The sequence below is a fragment of the Tamandua tetradactyla genome, chromosome 12 (assembly GCF_023851605.1).
Source record: "Tamandua tetradactyla isolate mTamTet1 chromosome 12, mTamTet1.pri, whole genome shotgun sequence".
NCBI classification, from domain to species: Eukaryota; Metazoa; Chordata; class Mammalia; order Pilosa; family Myrmecophagidae; genus Tamandua; species Tamandua tetradactyla.
Window position 1 is genome coordinate 98,737,588 of NC_135338.1, and position 25,859 is coordinate 98,763,446.

General features: G+C 45.7%; 1 protein-coding gene across 1 annotated transcript in view; it reads right to left on the bottom strand.

Annotated features, from left to right (window-relative positions):
* CRTC3 (CREB regulated transcription coactivator 3) overlaps positions 1 to 25,859 on the bottom strand; it is a 107,616-nt gene that overhangs the window by 41,613 nt on the left and 40,144 nt on the right. The window contains exon 3 of the mRNA XM_077124275.1: positions 4,418 to 4,537. Coding sequence (XP_076980390.1) covers positions 4,418 to 4,537 — 120 coding nt within the window. The remainder of the gene's footprint in view (positions 1 to 4,417; positions 4,538 to 25,859) is intronic.

Below are 25,859 nucleotides of genomic sequence, written 5' to 3' on the forward strand. Positions count from 1 at the left end.
CCTCTTTTGGTCACGAAGACATTGTCAATCTCACGGTGCCAGGGCCAGACTCATCCTTAGGAGTCATGTCTCATGTTGCCAGGGAGACTTTCACCCCCAGGTGTCATGCCCCATGTAGGGGGGAGTTAATGGACTTAGAGAGAGTGAGGCCACATCTAAGCAACAAAAGAGGCTTTCTGGAAGCCACTCTTTGGCATAATTATAGGTAGGCTTAGCTTCGCCGCTACAGAAATAAACTTCACAAGAGCAAGCTTTAAGGTCAAGGGCCTGGTGATTGGCCATTTTTAATCCTATCCTCTGGAACTGTGCATCTTGTCAGGGACAGACCCCGGAAGGCAGCCTGTGGCCTTCCATGTAGCTGGTGGGGTAAGTAACAGAACCCATTTAACATGGAGAACAATCATAGTTTGGTTCCTTTCTAATTTCTCTGCCACATCTTCATCACTCCGTTTCCTGTTCTCCCTTTACCGCCATCTTTAACTATGTCCTGCAAGGAAACGTATTAAAGTCAGCTTTTAAAGGCAGAGCACCAGCACGGCCTTTCTCAGGTCCTACATAGGAGAACATCTTCCCCTTGCCCTCCACATGAGTGGCAGATATGTTGAGGGGAAATTTTTTTTAACTTTTTTTATTAATTAAAAAAAAATTAACAAACAAAAACATTTAGATATCATTCCATTCTACATATACAATCAGTAATTCTTAATTGTTGAGGGGAAATTTTGAAGCCAGGAATATTTTTACCTTAAAACTACCATTTTCTAGTCCTTCAAGATGAGTTAGGTAAAAACTGGGTTTTGTGAACTAAGTAAGTTTTGGAAAATCTGGGTTAAAAATAAAAAGTTTCTTAACTGCAGGGCTCTTCAGAGCTCAGATATATACTGGGAACTCCCAGAGAGGGCAGAAAGTGCAGCGTTTCTCAAATTTATGGGCCATGGAATCCTTTCCAGCAAAGCATTTCAAGGAAATTCTATAAACCAATGTCCTAAAATTTTCCACTTGTGATTCAAAGAATCAAAGCGAAGCCTGTTCCAGAGAGGAGAGTCATTCTTAACTGTGCCGTCCTTTAAGGGCGCTCTTCCTGGCTGCTCACTCCACTCTCCTGGCTGCAGCGACCCTCACACCTTGTCGGAAATACAAATCAGAAAGTCTCTGAACGTTTCTTTTCCTCTCTTTCAAAACACACATTTCTTTTAGAGGAAAGCATGTTCTGTGACTCTCTAGCGTGTCCCCTTCTTTGCAAGGTATTACCCACAGGTCTGAGGAAATACTGCCTTTGCTGTACATTGACGTTAACAGTTCAGAAATTCAACAAGGCGGTGTTTGGGATACGTGTTCGCTGCTCTTGAGGAGTAAGGAGGAATGCTGAAGACAAAGGCAGCTGCACAAAGTGCTGTCTCTTCCCAGAAGAGCTGCCTTCCCTGCCAGGACCAAGGCCTGGCAGCACCTGCCGTCTGCCCGAGCGGGGACCCAGGCTAAGGTGCCCTGAAGCCCTGGCCTGGCCACCACGCCAACAGCACAGCCCGCTGCCCGGGCCTTCTCGGCAGTGACAGCCGCCCCCTGTGGAGGGAAATCTCCTTGTGCCAGAGCTTGTGGGGGCTGCCCACTCTGGGAGGAAGCTGGACATGTGCTAATAAACAAGGTTCATTTTATTTGAGGTCACGTATCATAGGGTGAATCCTCATCTAAGACAGTTTTCCCATCCTAAAATAACATCCAAGCCAAGACATAGCTGTTATAAAAGAATTCCAAATACATTCTTTTTGTTCTAACGAAGGTTCAAACTAGTTTTAATACTTTCAAATGATAAAACTTTATTAAGAAGCTAAAAGATAAGCATAAAAGTCAACAATTTTAAGCCTAGTATTTAACAACCCACCGAATGCAGGCCACAGAAGGAGGGATGGAATCACAACCCTCCTGCTCCAAGTTCTCCTGAGTATATTAATAAGTTTGATGGAAAGTTATCGCACTCTCATATCTAACAAGTGGAGTACGACCCCTTGATTCCTCAGAAGGAACTTTAGCTAACAAACTGCCTCCTTCTTCGGGGACAGGCCGAGACCTAAAAATGTGCCCTGCATCAGCAGGTGTCCAGTCCTGGGCCCCGAGGAGGGCTTCAGAGGAGGCCACCAAGAAGCATCTCAGGGCCACGGCGTCACACTCAATTTCCTCACGAGCAGCTTTAATTCATCTGCACATTAATCTGCCGTTGCTTTCCCCCCGTTAGGAGCTGATCTTCTCTGCTGTGGTGCTCACAAGTTGATCCAGAAATAGGGTCAGATTCTGAGAAGTCAGGGCACTCTGAATATCTAATACAGTCTCCCCTTCTGGGGCTCCTGCACATGCTGTTCCCTCTGCCTGGAACACTCCCTCCTCAGCTGCTACGCAACACTACCACCTGAAGGTACCTGCCTGAATTACCTTTTACCTGTCGTCTGTCCCCTCCCACTAGTCTGTGCACGCCCCCAAACCAGGGGCTGCCTTATTTCTCACCTAGTCTCCTTGCCTAGAACAGTGCCCGGCAGGGAAAGGTGAACAGATGGTCCCTTGCTGCGTCCTTCTCCTACAAGCCTCAGCCCTTCCTTCCCTGTGCCGCAGGGCCTGGCCAGGGTGCCTCCTAGCGCTCGCATGGCCCCTGCACCGCCTCAGCAGGAGCTCGGCCCGCTGGGCTGCGGCCACTTGCGTGCGTAGTGGCCTCTCCTGCGAGACGCCACGAAGCAGGCACCATGTTTTCTTGCACATGGTTTAAAATGGTGCCTGACACTACAAGAAACTTAACAAATCTCTTTTAAGTGAAAGAATATTCTTGTCCTTTTCTCTTTTATTCAGTTCCCTCCCCTATCTAAAATGCATTTCTTTGGTTAATAAAGCTGTGTATATTTGTATGTATTTACACTACACTTATTTCAAAGGACTTTAGATTTTATATATATATATATATATATATATATACTTAAATATGTATGTTATATATAATATACAAGAGGGAGCATCTGCAAAAGAAAGAGGAAATTGAGAAAGTAAAAAAAGACATTTTTGAATCAAGCAAAGAAACATTGAAAGTCACTTCCTTGGAAACTTCAAGCAATTTAATCAACGACTGACACAGGACCTCAACCCCCATGCAAACACAAGTCACTGAAGAATTGCCATCATTTCCCTTTTCCTTTTGCCGTCTATGTAAAAGTTACCACACATTCCAGAAAAGCATTCTCAAGTCATTTATCATCTTCACTCTCCCTGAGAATAGCCACATAGTACACAAAACCGGAAGTCAGGACCACGTGTGCTATGTCCCTGAGGCGAAGGGCAGAAATAAACATCCCTGAGGTCATTTCATCCCTCCCTCCAAGTAAAGAGTAAAAACTGCAAGCAGCCGGAGGCCAAGAAGAGCAGTGGCTTCCTTTGTGCACCCCCTCCCCCCCAGGGGCTCTGGCACACAAGAGCAGACCTGGAGGGGGCGGGCGGGGAGCACAGGCTTGGGGGCCAGCTTGGGCTGGGCTCAATCTCCTTGGAAATGTGGGTGAACCCGGCCGCGGGGTGACCTGATAGCACAGTGGTGATAAGCTCCAGGCACTGTGCCTGGCAGGGGCGGGCGCTCAGCAAGCACCGGAGCCCTCCCGGCTTCCCAGTCTCCAGGCCCCTGAAGCCCACTCTGAGCCTGCTGCAGGGGTCCCCAGCCCCAGGGAGGCGAGCACACCAGCCTCCGCGGCCACTTCCCTGCCGTCGCTCAGGGAAGCTGGCTCAGCTCCCCCCAGGCCTGGGCACGCGGTGGCTGCACAGACCAGCCCTCAGGAGCGCTGGCGACCTGAAACCGCGAGACCAGCGTGCGGGCCCTTTCCTTTACCTCTGCTTCACAACGCGGGTTCCGGGTGAGTGCTCATCCCTGTCCAAGAATTTCCTAAATTTCAGTTTCTATTTCAGTTGTCATTTACTAAGTTTGAAATGCCACAAATCAAAAATCATTTATAAAAAGAAAAACGGAATTTTTTTCCCGTCAGTTCTAATTGCATGTCAGCAGGCGGACAGAAATCCAAATAAATCCAGTACTTGTATTTCTGCTTTGGCAAGATAGCCTACCCTCTCTTCAACGTGACCCAAGCCAGGTTTAACTCTGACTTTGGAGATTTCAGAAGGAGATGCTAAGCTTCTGAAGAAAATGCCACGAAGGCCTTGCGGCGGGGCTGAATTAATGATCTTTGTCACGTTGTCACTGCCCTGAGCGTGACGGACGCTTGCACAGAGGGAACACCCACCAGGAGCTTTCCGAGCGTGGGCTGCAGACACGCGCCCAGCCTCCAACTCCTTCCCTTTCACCGCCTCGGTCCTCAGGCAAAGTGAAGACGCTGAAGCCCCGCGCAGAGCCTGAAGGCACTTCCGAGCCCCTCCTCCCCGCGACGGTGGAAAAGGATATCTGGCGCCCGGGCTTGTCTGCAGAGCGCCGGTGCAGCGGGTGGAAGCGGCTGCGGGCCGGCCTCTCCACTAGCCCGTGGTGCCGGGTCCCCCGCGCGGTGTCGGCCGGAGGAAAGGACGGCTGCGGAGACAGGAGAGAAGGGCCGCTGTGACAGGCACCGGGCAGTGCCCACCGCGCCCGCAGGGCGACCACTGACAAACGGGGGAGGACACTGACTCCTGAGACAGCTTTCTTTCCTAGTTAGAAAATGTACAACATTCACTTTTTTTTCTTCTGTTTCTTTGAACTATTATTTCTATTTCACTCCTCCCATGGAAGTTTCTCCTCGTGTGATGCGATTTGACGACTGGAGTATTTTTCCTTACCCCGTCACACATCTCTGCCTTAAAAAGTACGGGTATATTGGGATTTTAACAAATTTTTAATACCTGTGACCATAAACCTTTAAGTATTAAAATATACCTTCTGAATTTTTTTCAGTCTGTTCAATTTATTTTAACTTTTGTTCCCCCTATTGTCAATTTTTCCCTACTCATCTGCCCACACCATAGATAAAAGGAGCATCAGACACAATGTTTCACAATCACAGTCACAGTCACATTGTGAAAGCTGTATCATTATATATTCATCTTCAAGAAACAAGGAAACAAGGCTACTAGTTTCACTGTAGCCACTCACTATATAACAAAAACTAAAAGGAAATATTTCTATATAATGCACAAGAATAACCTCTCGACTCTGTTTGGACTCTCTCAGCCATTGACACTTTATTTTGTCACATTTCTCTCTTTCCCTTTTGGTTGAGAAGGTTTCCTCCATCCCTTGATACTGAGTCTCAGTTCATTTTAGGATTTCTGTCCCACACTGCCAGGAAGGTCCACACCCCTGGGAGTCGTCCTACGTAGAGAGGGGGAGGGTGGTGAGTTCGCTTGTCGTGTTGGCTGCAAGAGAGAGCCCACATCTGAGCAACAAAAGAGGTTCTCTGGGGGTGACCTTCAGGCCTAAATTTAAGTAGGCTTAGTCTATCCTTTGCAGGGATAAACTTCATGGGAACAAACCCCAAGATTGAGAGCTGGGCCTATTGATTTGGTTGTCCCCACTGCTTGCAAGAATGTCAGGAATTTTCCAAATGGGGAAGTTGAATTTTCCCCTTTTCCCCATTTCCCCAAGGGGATTTTGCAAATACTTCTTTATTCACTGTCCAAATCAGGAAGACACTGATTTTTATACTTTTACGGCTGTTTATTTCTGTGCCTTGTGTCCGGATAAATAAAACAATAGTAGACGTAGAGCAATTTCTATGTAATCATGAGACAACTAAAAACAGTCTTTAGTGTAAAGCTGCAAGATGCAAGAATGGCATAATGAAAAATTGTCAAAATTAGGAGGTGGAGAATCAAGGCACTATGGATTCATATTCCAAATTCCAGACGCTAGGAGTACATTAGAATGTAAAAGGGGTATATTTAAGGAGGAAATAAACTGGCAAGCCATGGAGACCAACAGACTGTCAACTATCTGTCCTGCACATGTCCTTTGAAAACATGTGATTGAACGGACAACTTGGAAAACTCAGACCAGAGGCTTCTAGTGAGAAATGAGACCATTCTTGGCCACACTGGTCCCATATCCCCACCTGGGGAGCACGGACCGCAGCGAGAGTGGCCGTGCCCTCCAGATGGGAGCCTGCGCTCCTGTTTCAGCCCTTACACCTAGGTCCTCACCGACACATCGTGTTAGACTCTGGAGTCTGTTAAAGAGGAAAAGTATCAGTGGGATTCTTCTCCAAGTGGGAATGTTTGGGGGAAATTCTAAACATTTTTGAGATTGATGTCATAAAGGGTAATAACCTTTCCAGTCATCAAAGACCAATTCTAGGCTGGACCACTAAATCTCACATAATGGGGAAATGCATATAAAACAATTTACAGTGGACATATTTATGAAATATATAAAAACAGATTTTTTTGAGTTATCATTTGTATAAATCCACAGCATAATGCAAATTTGATAAAACATACATATAGTGCATACATATAGTACATATACATACACAGAGTCTAACACAAATTTTACAGTATAATTTTATTATACTAGTTACACAACAAAGCAATTCTCAAACTGCCGTACCTCGCCTCTTCCTCAACACAGCGGTCCTTCCAACCCCTCAAAGACAGTTTGTTTTAAGGTAAACTGAATCATATATATATAATAGCTAGCTTATTATGAAAGGAATCTTACGACCGGGAATTTTTATAGGTGAGATTCCTTTAGCTAAGAATTGACCCCTAGGTTTTCTTTGTTAGACCCAGATGTTCCCATATGGAATTTAGAGATATTTCTCCCGAGGGGCTGATAAAAAATGGCTGGGCTAATTTAGTCTAACAATTTCAATCTATTTTAATAATTCAGATCCTAAATCTACTCTCCTAAAATAACAAGATCTCAGTGAAGAACTACTTTCGGGCTTGGAGGACAGATATACGTTGTGACAGGTAAGGGGTGCTGTGCTGCTCTCAGACAATCCAGCCTACTGTTCTAGGGAGAGCAGGAACTAAAATGCCTTGTCAGTCAAGAGGATGCATGCCTGCAGCACACTTGATTAACAGAAACTTGATTATCCAGGATAGAAATAATTTTAAGAGACAGATGGCTTCCTTCCAAGATAAAAGAAAAGGGAAAATTCTGCCACTGTAATTCTGTATTCACTACAGTGATGTTAAATGTACTTGAAAACCTAAAATTTTCCTGTGGGAGCCCTAGGACAGGCCTTCCGAGGTGGCCCACAGAGCAGGCGCTGGAGGTTTCTAGGGGGTGCCAAACGCAGGACGCTCCTGTAATGTCCTAAACACATGTTTTCTATTTACATTTACTCTTCTGCGTCAACACCTGCCGGCCCAAATGACCACTGAACTGTTTGAGGGGCTAATCTCTGCTTAAACGTAATATTTTCACCTTTACCTCACCCTGGCCCAACCTCATCTCTCTGCCCCTGTAGTATCAGATCTTAATCCAAACTACATTTGGCTTTCGTTTCCTCCCTTCGTAGGGACCTGCCTGCTTGTCAAATGAATTGGAACAGTTGTTCAATCAGGGCTGGGGGCTGAAGTGGGTTTAAGAGCAAAGGAACCTGTCAAACATTATATGGTTTTAAGTATTTGACCTAAATCTGTGTCCCCAAAAAAAGCTAGTAGTAAATGGACACATGATTTATTCATTCCCACCAATTTCCAATCTATTGCTTGCTGACAGTTAAAATTCAGTTATTTAAAAAGGTATTTGCTAAGACAATTTTAAAACATAAAAAGAAATAAAACGCTGCCACCCTGAAGGCCAAGTATTTCATTTTTTACTGGTCCTTTTCAGGTTCTATCCATATACAGATTTATCCTAGGTTTTGTGTCTTCAGTTTTGCACTTAACACTATTTTGTAAACAATCTTCCATATTTTACACGTTCGTTGCAGTTATCAATTCAGTAAGTTCACAGCATTTCATTTCTAAGGTTCCTGAGGCCAACATGCTAGGTTGCAGCTCAAAGCACCTATGATTTGGAGTCAGAGAAACAGTTCGGGTCCAGGATCCACGCATTACAAGTTATCTCACCTTTCTGGACTGTTTCCTTATCTGGAAAATGGAAATGACGACGCTAACCTCTTCACGGGTTTGTTGAGAAAATGTAATTAGATTTCACACAGGACGGCTCAGCACCACAGGGGGTGGGGCTCCAGGTGGTGGCCAGGTGGCAGGGGCGAGGCACCTGCCGTCCAGTAGCCAGGCGGGGCATCCGTTATGGGCCTGCTCGCACGCTGAGCCTCTCAAAGTCCTCACAAGGGACCTCCACCTGTTAGGCGCCAAGCGCTGCCCACAAATGTTGCCTCTGAGACCTGCAGCCTGGGAGAATGGCTGAGCAATGAGGGCTGGACCACCTGATTTGCTTTGGCCAATGGCTTGCGAGCAGGTGTGACAGACATCCAAACAGAAAGCTTCACTGCCTTTCTTCTATCAGGAGAATGTCATATCCCAAACACAGGATACTCCTTCAGCCTAGGTTGCAGAAGATATATAGGAGAGCCAGAGCAGGCGCCCTGTAGCCCCTCACAAGGAAAATAAGAGAAAAATGATGGTTTGTTGGAAGTCCCAGGGTTTTTGGATTGGACCAAATAGCAGCAAAGCTGACTGATAGAAGAGCAGAGAAAGACTACATTGGGATAAAGAGTTCCATTTTTTTTAAGAGAAGCAAAGGACGAGTAAAGTAAAGAGCTCGCAAACTGGACACACATATTTTGAGGAGGGCCTCGGGCTCAGGCTCTGCGCGGCACTGCTCCTGTTTCAGAACAGGGGACCCAGGTGCTAAGTGAGGAAGGGGTCCGCCTGTGCTGGACGGCCCACACGGAGACCACGCTCGGCTTAGGGCCCTGGCCAGGCAGGGGCAACACAGGTCAGGAAAACGATTTGAAAGACTTTCCAGTAAAATTCAAAGCACTTACCTTGGGGAAAATCAGAATTTAACTGGATTTCTCTACTTTTTTTTTTTTTTAAGATGGCTGTTATTATTACAAAATGCATATAAGGATGGGAGGTGCAATAATCTCTTTTGGGCCCTGGACATGGGCAAGCAAAGAGGAAGGGGCCCCCGAGGTAACACAGAGATGCTTCCACAGCCTGACAGGGAGGTCTGGCAGCAGGGGCCTCGAGCACTAACAAATGGTCAACTGAAACCTCAAGGCCGTTGACTGACCAAGCCATGCTTCTCGTAAGGAATTCCTCAGTTATTCCAAATTCCAACACAGACTTGGGAACGCTTGTACAGGAAGAGGCAGGTGAGAAAGTTAATGCCCGCCGGCCTCTCACCTGGAGAGGCTGTAGGACTTTCTGCGGATGGAGCAGGCTGCACAGAGACTTCTGATCCTGTCCCCAGGGGAGACCCTCTTGGCAGCCATGGTGCCAGTGACATACTGGGTTCTAAGAAATGCCTGGTGAGTTATTATAATGTTTCTAAATAATCAGGCTCCAAAGTGAGCGCATATACTCCAGGAGATGTACATGGGACGTGAGAAAAACATCAGAACTTTCTATTTGCATTTAGTTTTCTACCTTTTTTGTGTAAAACCATAGCAGTAGAATAGAATTGCCAGATTAGGAAGACACAACTCTTTTTTACTACTTAGGATGCACAATCAAAAGTTTAAATGGCAAAATGTTGACAATTACTGAAAATGGGGATGGGAACAGGGAAATTTATTAGCCTATTTCTTTTTTGGTGTATATCTAAAATTTTCAAAATTCTATGAAGAATTTTGACTTCAGAGCCTCAGGAGGGGCAGGTGCAGACTTTTAAATTGCCCTTGCACAGCCCCCTCCCTGCCAGGTAACTGTTGAGGCAGTTGCCCTTTTAACCGTGACGTTAATATAGTGACTAGAAAAAGCGGCTTGGAGTTAGCTGGGTCTGCCTGCTTATCTCCCCCAAAGAAGCTGATTTGCTCTTTTTTCTGTGAAGATGGCACCATGGAAAGGAGCCATGGAAGGGGAGAACTGGCTCTGACGTACACAGACTGCAGCCGGGGGCTGGGTGACAGGAAGACTACTGGCCGCACATGAAGCCAGAGGAACACGTGGAGGCCAGAGGGCCAGGCGGGCCCCTTGTCTGACAGGGAAGGAGTCCAGGCACCCACTCCCCTCTTTCCGAGTTTTGGAACAGCATAAGACTCACCTGCCGGGACTGGCCTCCCTCCCCTTGTTCCTTCCAGACCCACTACATTCTGGATCTCACTGTGATTCAACCTGGCAAGACACTTCACTGAGCTTAGGGAAATACAGAATTTGTAGTTTAAAAAAAAGGTAAGGTGGAGATAGACGAAACAAGACTGGAAAAATGTTGAAAATTATTGAAATGGTGATGAGTATATGGGGTTCATTATTCTATCCTTTACTTTTGCATATTTAATATTTTCCAAATAAAGTTTGAAATATTTTGTTAAAATTATGACTTCTAAATTAAAGGTGCTGTTTTCAGCTTTGAATCAATAACCTCCAAATGCACGTAAATAAGAGAACACAGGGTAAAGGACGACATGGTGCATATTTTAAAACTTCAACTTCTGTGTGAGACCAAAGGGAGAGATGTTTACTTGGGGTGAAATGTATATTTTGGGTAGTGCGTTTCCTAATTTAACTTGTATGGTCAGTTTAGCTGAACACCATAAGTACATGGAATCCTGAATAGGGTGTTAGTGTGATGCCCTGATATATCCCCGAGTAATTTGGACAGTAAATAAAAAAGTATTTGCAAAGTCCACCTGGGGGACTGGGGAGAAAGGAGGAAATATTCAACTTCCTCATTTGGAGACTTCCTGATATTCTCACAAGCAGTGGGGACAACCAAATCCATAGGCCGAGTCCTCGATCTTGGGGTTCATCCCTATGAAACTTATCCCTGCAACGGGTAGGCTAAGCTACTTAAAATTAGGCCAAAGAGTCACCCCCAGAGGACGTATTCTGTTGCTCGGATGTGGCCTCTGAGCACAGACGTGGCAGGTGAGCTTGCTGCCCTCCCCCACATGGAAGGGTGGAAGTAGCAGGGTTAGTGGTCACTGGGCTGCACCCCTGGAGGAAGAGCTCTGGACAACGGCAGGACAATGACCCTTCATTCCCATTCTGCCTCCCTTCCCCCGAAGACCAGCTGGGGGGCCAGCACAGACTGCAGCCAACAGGGCCAGGCCGCTTTAGGCCAAGGCTTCACCCCTGCCCAAGCCCAGGCCTGCCCACTCCCCGGGTGCTGTCCCCAGCGGGGAAGGGGGGACTAAGGGCAAAAATCTGCACCGCCAGTTTCCACTCCCAACGACTGACCTGATTATTAATTTCTTGTGACCCTTGCAAATAATGATAATGCATGTACAGCAAACATAAACATATATTACTTTTGCTCACTTTTTACACAAACGGTAGCATATGAACCACTGTTCTTTACCTTCATTTTTAAACTTAATCTCCAATTAAATTACTAAAGCTGGCTCCAATTTCTTAAAGGTCCTTTCTCTAAATTTTCAAAACATAAAAATCACCAAAAGAAAATATAAGAAAACACCACAAAAGTCAAAACTGTCACTGTAAGAGGGCTACTCTCCTGAGACGTCCCCACTGGGCAGCTTCTACCAGCCCTTCTCAGCATCTCAGCACCTTGGCCCACCCTTCCTGGGGCCACCCAGCTCCCTTGGAGCAGGCTCACAGGTCTTGGCCTCTCCAGGGGCTCCCTCCTGTCGGTGTTTAAACTCAGCCCCTCTGGGTGACCCGAGGAAAGGAAGGGGGTCGAGGGAAGGGGAGAGGGAGGGTGGGAGGGGGAGAGGGAGGGAGGGGAGGGGGAAAGGGAGGGCCCTATAATAATTAATTAAAACTGTGGTACTGTTTTATCACAGGAGAAGGAGGGCGGGCAGGGAGGGGGAGAGGGAGGGGGAGGGAGAGAAGGGGAGGGAGGGAAGGAGGGAGGGGGACAGGCCCAGCGGGAGGGGGAGAGGGAGGGAGGGGAGAGGGAGAGGGCGGGTGGGAGGAAAAGCTGTACTATGGCTTCACCCACCCTCCTGTACGCAGCTGTCCTCTTGTGGTCCAGGCAGCCACCGCAGGCTGCCTCCTCTTCCTCCCTCCATGTGCCGCCTCCTCTTCCTCCCTCCTCCACAAGCTGCCTCCCGCGCACACTCCCAGGCTTTAACTGCGGGCTGCCTTGGAGCCCTGCACCCCGCTCCTCAGCTCCCGCCCAGGCCTCCCCGAAAACTGCAGACTTGGTGCTCAGCCGCCTCCTGGGAACCTTCCAGAACGCCCGCAGGCATTTCAAACTCCACTCGCTGAGGAGTGAATCTGTCACCTTCCTCCCCACCCAGCCATCTCAGGAAAGGCAGCATCACCCTCGAGCGCTTCCTCCCGGCTGCCCCACACCCACGGCCCACTCACGGCCAAATCCCGTCATTTTACCCTCCACACCTCCCAAAGCCACTGCCACTCGCAACCCCCCATGCATCCACTCTCTCCGGGACTGCTGAAACAGCCTTTCAGTTGCGTGCAGTCTTGTTTCCTCCCATCTATTTCCATGCTGCAGTCAGAGTAATCTTCCGAAAACAAATCTGACCAATCACCAGCTGCATAAAACTCATTAATGCCAGAGTTTTTTAAAAAGACCCTATGAAGTTGATTTTGAAACTCATCTGGAAAAATAAACATGCAAAAATAACCTGGAAAATCACTGAAAAGAAGCATACTGAGAATGAATTAACCCTATTAGGTTTTAAATGCATTACAAAGCTATAATAATTAATTAAAACAGTGTGATACTGGTGCTCAAATAGATACATGGCACAATAAAAGACAACAGGAATCCTCAAAATATAATCAAATACATGTAGGAATTTGGTTTATGGTAAAAAGTGGCATTTTAAATTGGTGGAGAAAGGATGATTATTAAGGAGTGTTGGGGCAACCGGCTAGCTAACTGAAAAAAAAATTAAGTCAGACCCACACTGCATATCTTACATCAGCACCAATTCCTAATGGAACATTGATTTTTTAATTTAAAAATGAAGTCATAAAGTACTTAAAAAGAGAAGAGGCCTTTCTAAGTACAGCATAAAACCTAGAAGCCATTAAAACAACTGATTAAATTTTGATATGCAAAATTTGTTAATGTCTGCATGGAAAAAATAATATCCCCTCACAGGAGAGCCGAAAGACAAATGGTAGTAAGCTAGGGGAAAATATCTGTAATCAGGATCACAGAGAATGGCTATTTTTTCTAATTTATATAGAAAAATCAAGAAAAAGATCAACCACCTAAAAGAAATATGGGCAAAGGATATTAACAACTTGTTCACAGTAAAGATAATACAAATGACTCATAAACATAGGAGAATTTACACTCGCTCATAACAGGAGAAATGCAAATTAAATTAGACTGAGAGGCCGCGATTAAGATGGCGAGGGAGGTGCCCCAGGGCTCTGTCCCACCGCGGGAGCTGGCAGGCATGTCCTTCTCCAAGCCCTGAGAATGGCAGTGGCAGGGCCAGTGCCAAATCAAGAGAAAGGCCACTGACGGCAGCCGAACCTACAGCCACAGGCTCCGCCGACACTCCCAGGGCAGGTCCCTGGTCCTAGCACTCGAGGGAGCAGAGTAAGCCTCACACACGTCTGGAAACTTGATCGTCTGTCTGGGGGTGGGCTGCGGGACTCACTGTCCCAGAACTGGCCCTGCCTGTAGAAGGCAGCTCGCCAAGTCCTCCCACAGAGCGCTACGGAGAGGAGTCCAGTGGCTGTCTGGGGCAAGGGACGTCCCGTGCAGTGCCCAGAACACACAGTGCAGGGCCCGGGACTGTGAGGAAATTGCGTCCTAGGGAAGAGCGGACACTTGTAACCATGAAAACAAGGGAATTCCCAAGGCAGGACGTGGGCAGAAAGGAGTAAGGCAGCCTCCAGCTCTGGCCTCATTGGACAGAGAAGCCCTGAAGGAAAGCACTCACACAAGTTCATCCGCAAAGACTGGGAAAGGTGTTTTATTTTTCCCTTTTCAACAGTTTTTACCTTCTGCCATTCAAGGAAATCTCTTTGTCGTAATACCAGTTGAATACAAGCTCAAGGAACAGATGTCTCCGAGTCTAAATTCCAGTGATAACACACTAAAATATCAAAATGTCCAAAAAGAATACAAAACATATAGAGAAACAGGAAGTGATGGTCCAGGCAAAGGGGAAAATTAAGACGTTAGAGACCCTCAGTGAGGAATATCAGACCTGGGGTACACCAGACAAAGGCTTTTTAAAAAATGACCCTAAATATGCTCAAAAAGCTAAAGGAAAACATGGACAAAAGACTAAAGGAAATCAGGAAAACAATAAACACAAAGAGAATATCAGCAGAGAGATGGGGTTTACGAAAAGGAACCAAACACAGCTGAAGACCACAGTAGAAGAAATTTTAAATTCCCTAGAGGGGTTCAATAGCAGATTAGAGCTGGCAGAAGAATCAGTAAGCTTGAAGATAAGACAACTGAAATCATCTAGTTTGAGGAGCAGAAAAAATAAAGAATGAAGAAGAGTGAACAGAGCTTGAGGGGCTTGTTGGACACCATCAAGGGTGCCAATAATACACCACGGGGATCCTAGGAGAAGAAAGAGATAAAAGGGGAAAGAGAATATTCAAAGAAATAATGGCCAAAACCTTGCCCAATTTAGCAAAAGATATGAATATACACACTCAAGATGTTCAACAAACTTCAAACAGGATAGACCCAAATAGAACTTTGCCATGGCATACTGTCAAACGCCAAAGACCGAGGATTCTGAAAGCCATAAGAGAGAGGCAACATGTCAGAGGAGCAACATGTCACGTACAAGGAATCCTCAATAAGATTAAGTGCCAGTTTCTCATTGGAAATCATGAGAGGCCAGAAGGTAGAAGGACGACATATCTTAAATGCTGAAAGAAAAAAAAAATTGCCATCCAAGAATTCTATAGCTAGCAAAACTATCTTTCAAAAGTGAGGGAGAGGGTGGGCCACAGTGGCTCAGCAGGCAGACTTCTCACCTGCCATGCCGGAGACTCAGGTTCGATTCCCAGGGCCTGCCCATGAGAACAAACAAAAAGTAAAAGTGAGGGAGAATATGAGACATTCCCAGATAAATACAAGTTGAAGGTGTGGGCCAGCACTAGACCTGCCTTCCCAGAGATGCTACAGAGAGTCCTACAGGTTGAAAGGAAAGGACAGTAGATTAAAGCCACATGAAGAAAAAAGAGCTTCAGTAGGGGAAATGATGGCTAAATACAAACGCCAGTACTGTTGTACTTTTGGTTTGTACCTCTACTTTTTACTTCTTACAGGATCTAAAAGGCAATACATAAAATGTGATGAGAAATTAGTGGGTTTGGACTCATAATGCACAAACATGTAATTTGTGACAAGAACTACACAAAAGTGGGGGAGCAGAGGGATACAGGAACATGGTTTATGTGTCCTGTTGAAGTTAAATTGGTATCAAAGCAAACGAGATTGTTACAGATTTAAGATGTTAAATTTAAGTCCCAATGGTAACTACAGAGAAAATATCAGAGAACATGCAAGCTCAAACAGACACAAATGAGAGTACAGGTTGCCTGGGTGGGGGGCAGGAGAAGGGGAAGTTAATGCAAAACGATGCTGGCTGTGGGGCTTCTGTGTGGGGAGACTGGGCAGTTTTAGTGGGTGAAGGGGATCAGGGGACCACAACACAGTGAATGTGATTAATCCCACTCAATGGTACGCTTGGGAGTGACTGAAATGGAACATTTATGTTCCTACAATTTAAAAACATACAAAAAAAACTACAGCAAATGAAAGAGATAATAACAATGAAAGGTAATGCATGATCCTGAACAAGATCCAACAAGGGAGAAGAGAAGGCTCAAAAGGACATTGAGACATATTAAAAAATTGGAATATGGACTGTAAGCTTTATGTTTAATTTCTTAAATATGATAACTGCATTTAAGGTAGACACATACGAAGATCCTAGCTCTCAGGAAATGTACATGGCAGTAATAAGTTGTTCAAGGAACCCAATATATACAACCTACACTCATGTGTTCAGGAAATAGATTGATAAATAGACAGATATGTGGATAGGTAAATCGAGGGATAGAAAGAATGATGCAGCAAATGTGGCAAAATGTTAAAATCAATGGTTCTGATGTTTATTTTCTTCATTCTCCTTTTTCCTGACACAAATCGTAGCATACAAAAGAAAATCTTTTGTACTTTGTGTTACTCATATAACAATTTATCCTGGAAATGGCCCACAGCATTTTTAGAACTTCCTCATTTTTTTCTTTCAATTTTTATTTTGAAGTAATTTCAAAGTTACAGGAAAATTGCAAAAATAATAAAACTCACAGAGAGTTCTTCAAAATCCCACCCCACCGAGATCCACCAAATTTAATATTTTGTCACATTTACGATATCATTCTATTTATCTATCCGTCTTATCTACGAATCAATTTTTGAACGTTTGAGCGTAGACTGTATACATTAGGCTCCTTGAATACATAAATCTCCCACATATATTTCCTAAGAACAAGGACATTCAAGTACGTAATCTTCAGCAGTTACCATGTTCAGAAATTTAACAGACATAAAAAGCTTATAGTCTATATTCCGATTTTTTTCACATGTCCCAATTTTCATAATGTCCTTTGAGCCTTTTAGCCTTCATCATTAGATCCTATCTAGGGTCAGGTATTGCATTCCATTGTCTTCTCCTTAGTTACTTTCGTTTTTTTTTCATTGTGGAAATATATATACAACTTAGACTTTCCCATCTAAACCACTCCCAAGCATACTCGACTATTTCGTTTTTTAGTTTTTGGGTTTTTTTTTTAAACTTTTTTTATTGTATAGTATAACATATATACAAAACAAAGAAACAAAAAAGCAATAGTTTTCAAAGCACTGTTCAACAAATGGTTACAGGACAGATCCCAGAGTCTGTCGTGAGCCACCATATGATCCTCTCAGATTTCTCCTTCTAGCTGCTCCAGAATATAGCAGGTTAGGGGACTTAAATACCTTCTTATCATCACAATCGACCTTTTTTCTCCTTTTTTTGTGAACAATAACATATATACAAAAAAACTATAAATTTCAAAGTACACCATCACATTTAGTTGTAGAACATATCTCCACTTAAACATGGATTACAATTTCACAATTTAAGGTGTTTAGTGTAGCTGCTCTAAAATACTGGAGACTAAAAGAGATATCAATTTAATGATTCAGCATTCATACTCATTTGTTAAGTCCAATCTTCTATGTATAATTCTATCATCACCTTTGATCTTTCCATCCCTCTCTTTGGGGTTGTCTGGGCTATGGCAATTCCAAATTTTTCATATTGGAAGGGTCAAGATGGAACTAGCTGATGTTCTGGAGAGGCTGGGCTAGATTTTAGGACTTATCTGTACCAGGGACCCATCTGGAGATTTAGGTTTCTGGAAAGTTACTCTAGTGGATGGAACTCTTGCAGAATCTTAAATATTGCCCTGGGTGTTCTTTAGGATTGACTAGAACGGTCCTGGTTGGGGGTTGGCAGGTTATGATAGGTAGCAAGGTCTACCTGAAGCTTGCATAAGAGCAACCTCCAGAGTAGCCTGTCGACTCTATTTGAACTCTCTCTGCCACTGATACTTAATAATTACACTTCCCCTTTTGGTCAGATGGAATTGTTGATTGTGTTTTAGTTTTTTATCCTGTTTTTAAATGACAGAAAATGGATTTAATAGCCAATAAAGTATTGATGGCTGTGAAAGCAGTAGAGAAAAATATGAAAATTATCTTAAAACTCATTTTTAATAGATGTTGACCTATTTGTACAAGGACAAAAACTTGCATTAGATGAGTGGCCATAAGCCTCTCCATAGTTGGCATCCAATAAAAATGTTTTTAAAGGCCATGGGAAACTTCTGCAAGACACATACAATCGCCCACCACAACTGGCTGAACGTCTGTACTGTCTGGTTATAGGTGGTGCATTTGGATTAAGTCTGAATATGTCACACGTCCCCTCATCACAGGCCTCAACACATGTGACTTGTCTTTGCTGAAGTGCTACGAGTCCTTCTCCCTCTCTGCTGCTAACCACTGACATTTTTAGACTCTTATTATGTAAAGCAATAAATTCACTGATATAAAAAAAATTGATGGATCTGGGTATCCAGAGAACACTGGAGTTCTCTGAAAGGGGGTTGTATTATTTTTTTTAACTATGATGCAAGTTCGTAAGTATTTCAAAGTAAGAAGTTTAAAAAAAAAACTTTACAGAGATATGATTATCTGTAAGATTGACAAAGATGAGAAAGTTTGATAAGCAGTGGGTTGGAGAGGATGTGGGCAAACAAGCACTTCATACACAACAGGGAGGGATGGTTTCTATGGAGGGCAAACTGGCAATATCTATCAAAACTACAAATGCATATATTCTTAGCCCTAGAAATTCTACTTCTAGAAATTGAGCTGGCAGAAATACTGCGTATGTATGAAAGTACATGAGTATGAGCTTGTTCATTACAGCATTGTTTGATTAAAACGTCTATAAATAATTTAAATGTTCATAAATACAGAACTAGCTAAATAAATTATGGTAAATCCATAATATTGTGCACTCATTAAAAAAATAAGGTGCAGTATGACAGTGGCTCAGTGGCAGAATTTTTGCCCCCCATGCCGGAGACTCGGGTAAGATTCCCAGTGCCTGCCCATGCAAAAAAATAAATAAATAAAAAATAAGTATGCTCTTTGTTAAGTGGAAAAAGCAAGGTGCAGAAATGCTATGGTCTGCTGCCTTCTTATGAAAGGGCTGGGGCAGGTAGACAACGATTCACATGCGTTCATATGTGGGTAAAATATCCCTGAAAGACGAAGCAAACCTGACAAAATTGGTTGCCTGTTGGGAGGGAACTGGGGGGCTGGGACACAAAGATGGGAGGGATGCTTTTCATTGCATACCCTTTGTATATCTTCAAGTTTTAACCATAAAATGTATACATATACACACACACACACAAATAACTAAAATTAAAATCAAAGAACACACTGTATAGCCACAGTAACGAAACTGATGCTGAAATGGACAGACGAACAGCAGCCAAATCAATGGAACAAAACAGAAAATACAAAATAAATGCTAACATAGTGCGGTAGTTAGATTCGTGTGTCAACATGGCCAGGAGACGGTGCCTAGTTCTGTTGCTGTGGACATGAGCCGATGGTACGTGAACCTCATCCCTTGCTGATTACATCTGCAGTGGGCTAGGAGGCGTGTCTGCTGCAATGAATGAGGTTTGACTTAACTGGCTGGTGCTTAAATGTGAGACTCAATGTAGCACAGCCCAAGCAGCTCAGCACAGCTCATCTCAGCACTCGCAGCTCAGCCCAGGCCATGGGAGATGCAGAAAGGAATCACCCCGGGGAAAGTTGTTGGAACCCAGAGGCCTGGAGAGAAGACCAGCAGAGACCATCCTGTGCCTTCCACATAAGAAAGAACCTCAGTGGAAAGTTAGGTGCCTTTCCTCTGAAGAACTAATGAAATAAATCCCCTTTTATTAAAAGCCAACCTGTCTCTGGTGTGTTGCATTCCGGCAGGGAGCAAACTAGAACACAGAGTAGTAATAACAGTACTATAATAACATATGGATTAAAAATGGATGAATGTTTAGGGAATTTTGGAGTGATGGCCATTCTAAATACACCACAAATCGTAACACAGAAGATACAAAGACACTAAAATACCAATAAATTTATGTCATAAAAATTAGAGAAAAGTCCCCCAAACTGAAAAAAAGAAAAAGAAAGCACTACTGATGGAGGAACTATTCTGGGGGTAGGTGGCCGTTTGTGGGGAGAGCCCAGGCGCCCCCCGTGATGGCTGCCGCTGGCCTCCCCGCGTCCTGGGAAACCCTCTCCCCGAGGGTGGGCGGGGACGTGACTCGCTTCCGGCCCACGGGAGGTGGCGACGGGACGGTCCCTACACGGCTCCGGCCCGCCCGCAGAGGCGCTGGCGAGACTCGCAAGCAGGCTGCCCCGAGCGTGGCTGCGCGGAGAGGCTCGGGGCAAGGAGCCGTGGGGCCTCGGGGCCCTCCCGCAGGAACCCCTGCCGAGGCGGGGACAGGGCTCTGCCAGCGCCCCGAGGCGGCTCCGGACCACGGGGGTCTCGGCCTGGGGAGACCTGGGGTGCCGCTCCCGGGTAGCCGGCCCGGCCGGGGCCCACGGGAACTGCGAAGCACGAAAGTGTGCCTTGTCTGACGCCACTAAGCGCGTGCTAAGTTGTTTTACGGCGTTACACTAACACACAAAAAGCCAATTTCCTCATGATTCAGTTATCAGAAATCAATGAAGAGAAATTATCCAAAGGAAAATGGGCAAAGCCCCATAGATTCACAGTCTACAGACCAGGAAATCCCGACGGCCGAAGAAACAGAGACGTCCCACCTGCTGGGCTGCGTCCCTGGCAGTCAGAACACTGCCAGACACACAGGGGCCACCCGATATTGATTTGTTGGATAAATAAATGAATTTCAGTCATAACTGAAGAGATGGCGACTCAATGCAGCGCCGGATTTCACCCCATAGACTGGCGAAGACCAAAAAGAGCTGCCGGCAGGGAGGCCGCGCAGAGAAAGCCCGCGGAGGCCCGAGGAGGCCCGCGGAGGCCCAAGGAGGCCCGAGAAGGCCGGCGGAGGCCCGAGGAGGCCCGAGGAGGCCCGAGAAGGCCCGCGGAGGCCCGCGGAGGCCCGAGGAGGCCCGAGAAGGCCCGCGGAGGCCCGAGGAGGCCCGAGGAGGCCGGCGGAGGCCCGAGGAGGCCCGAGGAGGCCCGAGAAGGCCCGAGGAGGCCCGAGAAGGCCGGCGGAGGCCCGAGGAGGCCCGAGGAGGCCCGAGGAGGCCCGCGGAGGCCCGAGGAGGCCGGCGGAGGCGCGAGGAGGCCCGAGGAGGCCCGCGGAGGCCCGAGGAGGCCCGAGGAGGCCCGAGAAGGCCGGCGGAGGCCCGAGAAGGCCCGCGGAGGCCCGAGGAGGCCCGAGGAGGCCGGAGAAAGCCTGCGGAGGCCCGGGGAGGTCCGGGGAGGCCCGCGGAGGCCCGAGAAGGCCCGAGAAGGCCCGACAAGGCCGGCGGAGGCCCGCGGAGGCCCGAGGAGGCCGGAGAAAGCCCGCGGAGGCCCGGGGAGGCCGGCAGGCGCCGGGCCCTGCCTCCGAGGCGACCCGCTGTGGACGTGGACTGAACCTTAGCCCGCATTCCTGTGGGCGGGAGCTCTTGAAGATGTTACTTTAAGATGTAGCCCAACTGAAGGCGGTTACGTCTTAATCTGGATTCCTGGAAGCTTCATGAAGAGAAGACGCCGGACGGCCGGGGGCAAGCAGGGAGTGGGGGGCCCAGGTTGGGGAGGAGAGGCCGGCAGCGGGGCTGGGGGTCCCAGGAGCCCCACGAGCCACCGCCCCAGGGAAGCAGGCCCTCCAACCTCCAAAGCTGCAGATGTCTGGAATTCCCTAGTTTCATCCAGCCCATGGCTGGGACCTGTGATAGCAGCGCAGGAAACTGTGACAGCCTCCGAAGGGGAGAGTGTGGTCACATCCACCTTTAATTTTAAATTCACAAATCCACTGACCCAGCTACTCTGCTTTTAGGGGGGCACCCTCAAGTGCATTTACAGAAATAGCCCAAGGTATATATAACAGGGATGTCTTCTGCAGTTACGCTTTATAACAGGAAAACACTAGATATAGTCTAAAAGTCCCTCAACAAGTAAATAATGGGACAGCTATATAAAGGGGTAAGATGTAGCTATTAAAAAGAATATACATCTTAATGCAATGATATGCCAGGATGCATCGTTCTATTTCTAAGGCAGAAGTTATTTAGTATGGTATGAAATTATCTGGGTAAAAAAAGAGTGTGTGTGTGTGTGTGTGTGTGTGTGTGTATTCTTGAACATATATAGAAAACTTCTGAAAGGATGAAGCAGAGAAGGGGAGACTTTTACTTTTCATTTTTAATGCTTCTATATCATTTGAATTTTATGGCATATACACAAATTAATCTGAAGAATGAGTACGTAAGCAAGCCGGCAAATAAATAAACAGACATTCTTCCAATAGCTTCCCATTGCCCAAAGGACAAAACCCAGATTTCTTAATAAGCAAATAAGGTCCTTCGGAGTCTGGCTCCTGAGCCCCCTCCAGCCTCATTTCTTACCAGCCCCGGGTCTTACTCCATCCTGGCTCCTGTCCCACCAAACTTTCAGTTCCTCAAGCCGGGCACGCTTTCTCTCTCCTCGAAGCTTTGCTTGGTTATGCATCCCCCAGACCTGGCTTAGCCATCGGTCCCCCAGGCAGCTGTCCCCGGCCCCCCGCTAGGACCTCCTCTATCGTGGATTTACCACAAGGCTCAAAGAGACGTGGAAACTCATCCATCCGCCACCAGACTCAAGTTCTGCCAACAGGGCCGTGGCTGTCTGGGTCACTCTTGTATCTTGTGCACAGACAGTGTTTGATAAATCTTGTTAATCTGAACTTTCATTCCAAAAGAAATTTAAGCACATTATAGATAATTTAGGTGTGTGTGTGCATATGTGTGGAATTATAGTCTTACTATCCAGCTACAACCACTGTTTCCGCTCAGTTTTGTTTTGTTTTGTTTTGTCCCTGTGCGTGTTTCTCATAGCTATATTCCCAAGCTGCATATTTTAACAAGACCTCTCTGACACAGTCATTTTGGAAAAGGAACATTTTGTTGCACCCCATCAAAACCTTAGGTTTTTATAAGGCAAAGTACAAAATCACTGCTTTTACTACCTAGTAACGTGTTCAACTGACTACAAACATCCCAGGTCCCTTCTCATCACTAGCCCATCTCTTATTTCTCAGAATTTTTACTTCATACTTCATTTTTACTGGATTGCCTGAACTTTTATGACAATGTATTACTAAAGTAATGACAAAAACGGCAACGATTCTGTTTACAGCTTGCTGGTTAATGTCTAAAGAACTACTATTCCTTCCCCAAACAACCGCTGTGAATATAAGGAGCTTTGGAATGTTACTATAATGAGGTACTGCTGGAAAACTGTCAGGAATTTAACTGAGGACACCTCGAACAGTGGTGAAGTCAAGAGTGACAAATCAAACCAAGGCCCACACGCTTCTCCCCACTTTCCACTAAGGTCTCTAAGGAGGAGTCCAGGAACTGGAGATGGAGCCCACCACAGACCCCAGTGACGAGGGGCTCTCCGCGCCTCTCTGACCCTACCCTGCCGTTCACGACCCCTCCAACTCTTCCTGAGACCAGCGGTGGGCAACGGGGCTACAGCTCAGCCATGGGATTGGTCTCCCTGTTTTGCTCATTACTTGATAATATTTGGGGGCACATTAAACAAAAAGGTAGAGTCGGAGTGACAATGTCAAAAGATCCTGGGAGAAAAAACAGCTATTTCCTAGCTGCTGTGTGAGAATTTCATATACTCCTATAGTAATCAAGGCGTACAATTTTGTTCTACCTTTTAAATTTTTTGCTTAAAGCACAACTATTTTTCCATGTAGCCGCAGGGTCTTTAAAATCATAATTTTAAACTGCACTCAGCAGATATAGCATATATTACTTAAATTAATTATTCATTATGATAAATAATACTACAACAACATTATCAGGCCTAAAGTGTTTTTCCCCTCGTAACTTGGATTATTTTCTTAGGATCATCCCAAGAGTAGAATTCAAAGATGATGACTATTCTTAACACTCGTCATACATATTTCTAAACTGCTTTCAAAAGGATGTATACCATTTACAATGCCTGTAATAATATACGTAAGATCAAATTTTATTACTCCTTCACCAACCTTTAGAATTATATGAAAAATATCTTCCTCATAAAATGGGTAAAGAAGGCTAAATTATTACTGTGACATAAGTGACCTTTACTTGCAATGTTCCAGCAGTGCTAGACACTTCACGTACATCATCTTATTTAATCCTTACAACTACCCTAGGAGGCGAGTACTGTTATTATCTCCATTTTATAGATAAAGAACCTGAGACTTACTTAGAAAGCTTAAGTTCTTAGACGCAAAGCTCAGACAGGGTGGAGACAGGACGTGCCCCCAACTGCCTAACTCCTGACCAGTACTCCAGCCACTCCTGCCAGCGGCACCTCGTTATGGTTTAAACCCACATATCGCTGTTTATAGGAACACACATTCTCCCAAATGCTTCTTTCCTAGTTGAGTTTCTATTTCTTGATTTGTCTATCTATGACAAATATGAACAAGTCCAAAGGGTCAGAGGTAGCTTGAAATTTGGGGTTTCAGAGCTGAGGGTTCAACAAGGGCCAAGACAGCCTGTGTAGCAAAGGTAGATCAGAATCAAGAAAACAACTTGTGCAGTCACTGCAGGGCCCAGGCTCCGTGCCTTTGCAGCATGCCTTTGTCCAGTGGCTGGGATGCGAGTCCCGTGGGCTTACAGGGCCAGATGTGGGGCAGAGAAAATAAAAGAAGAGGGTCACCTGAACAACCTTAGTTCTGAGAGAATCATCTTCACTCCTTGGTTAACCTTTAGCTGTGTGTGCAGGGGAGAGCAGCGAGCACCAACCCTGTAGATGCCATATGGTTAACAAATGAAGAAATCAGGAAATGGTTTTTTCCTTCTTCTTCTTCTTCAAAAAACAATACTTGGGTTAAATTTCCTCAACGGGTTTCAACTTCTGCATTCAGAGAAATAGTTCTGTTTTAGTAATCCAACAAAAAAGAACAAAACATGGCCATAAGTATGGCTAGTAGCTACAAGCAATAAACTCCAGAATCAAAGAACCCTAAATTCATATCTGGCACTGCTGTGTCACCTAGGGAAGCTGCTTAATTCTTCTTAGCCTCCATTGTCCCAGTTGTAAACAGGCAAAGTAGCAGCACCTGCCTCGTGGGGCTCACAGGGTGCAAGGACCTTGGCCACAGTGTCAGCACCTGGTGAAAACCCAGGGCCTTTTAGCTGGTGATGGGCATGGAGAAGCAGCTGCATTAACACTAAAGGTAGTAGTCTTGGGTAAAGAAAGGAAGGGTTTAGCCATTGTGACATTAAGCTAAGTCCTCTTGCTCTCAGTTTCCTGATCTGTAAAATGTGTTACATCGAAATAGCTGCTGGGTCCATTCTGGTCTGAGGAACGCTGATACGTCCGCGAGGTCAATGGAGAGGTGCCTGCCGATTCAGTCATCTATTACTGGGAGAAGCCTAGTTGAGGCTATGCTTTGTATCCCATAAATGTTTTCCTGTTAACTACTATTCCTTCTAGTATGTTTCATTTGGACTTACACTAAACTTACAAGCTGCTGCAAAACTTTTTAATGAGAGTGTGTGAATGCTAAATGAGCCCTCCAAATTACTGAGAGGAATAACAGGCACAGGCTAGCGGGAGACGTCTCTTGAGCAATTCTATGAAGGATGAGATGGTGAGCGGGAGATACTGGAAGAGATAAGCACAGCCTCTAATTCAACGGCCGACAGCTGAGCCCCAGCACGTTCGCGCCGTGGGGCTCAGCTGTCGGCACTTGGCAGCTACAGTGAGGGGAAGGCGTCCCAAGTTGCGGGCCAGGCCTGCTGGTGCAGCTTTCTGTTCTTTCAGACGCTGCTCGCCTTCCTGGTCTTGCCTGGCCCTTCCTTTGCAAGCTGAGCCCCCTTCTTTGGCCCTGGCTGCAGTTCCGGCCTGTGTTGACCAAGTTCAGGGTGAAGAATTCAGTTCTGAGCAGAATTATGACTAACCCAAGGACAGATTTCTTAGATACTCAAGGGAAGGAAAGTTTGCTTTGGACCCAGAGTTGCATGAAAACTGGCAAAAAGACTTCCCAGGCGGCTGGGGGAGTGAATTTACAGAATACAATCTAAGCGAAGGAGCCAGGCCAAAGTT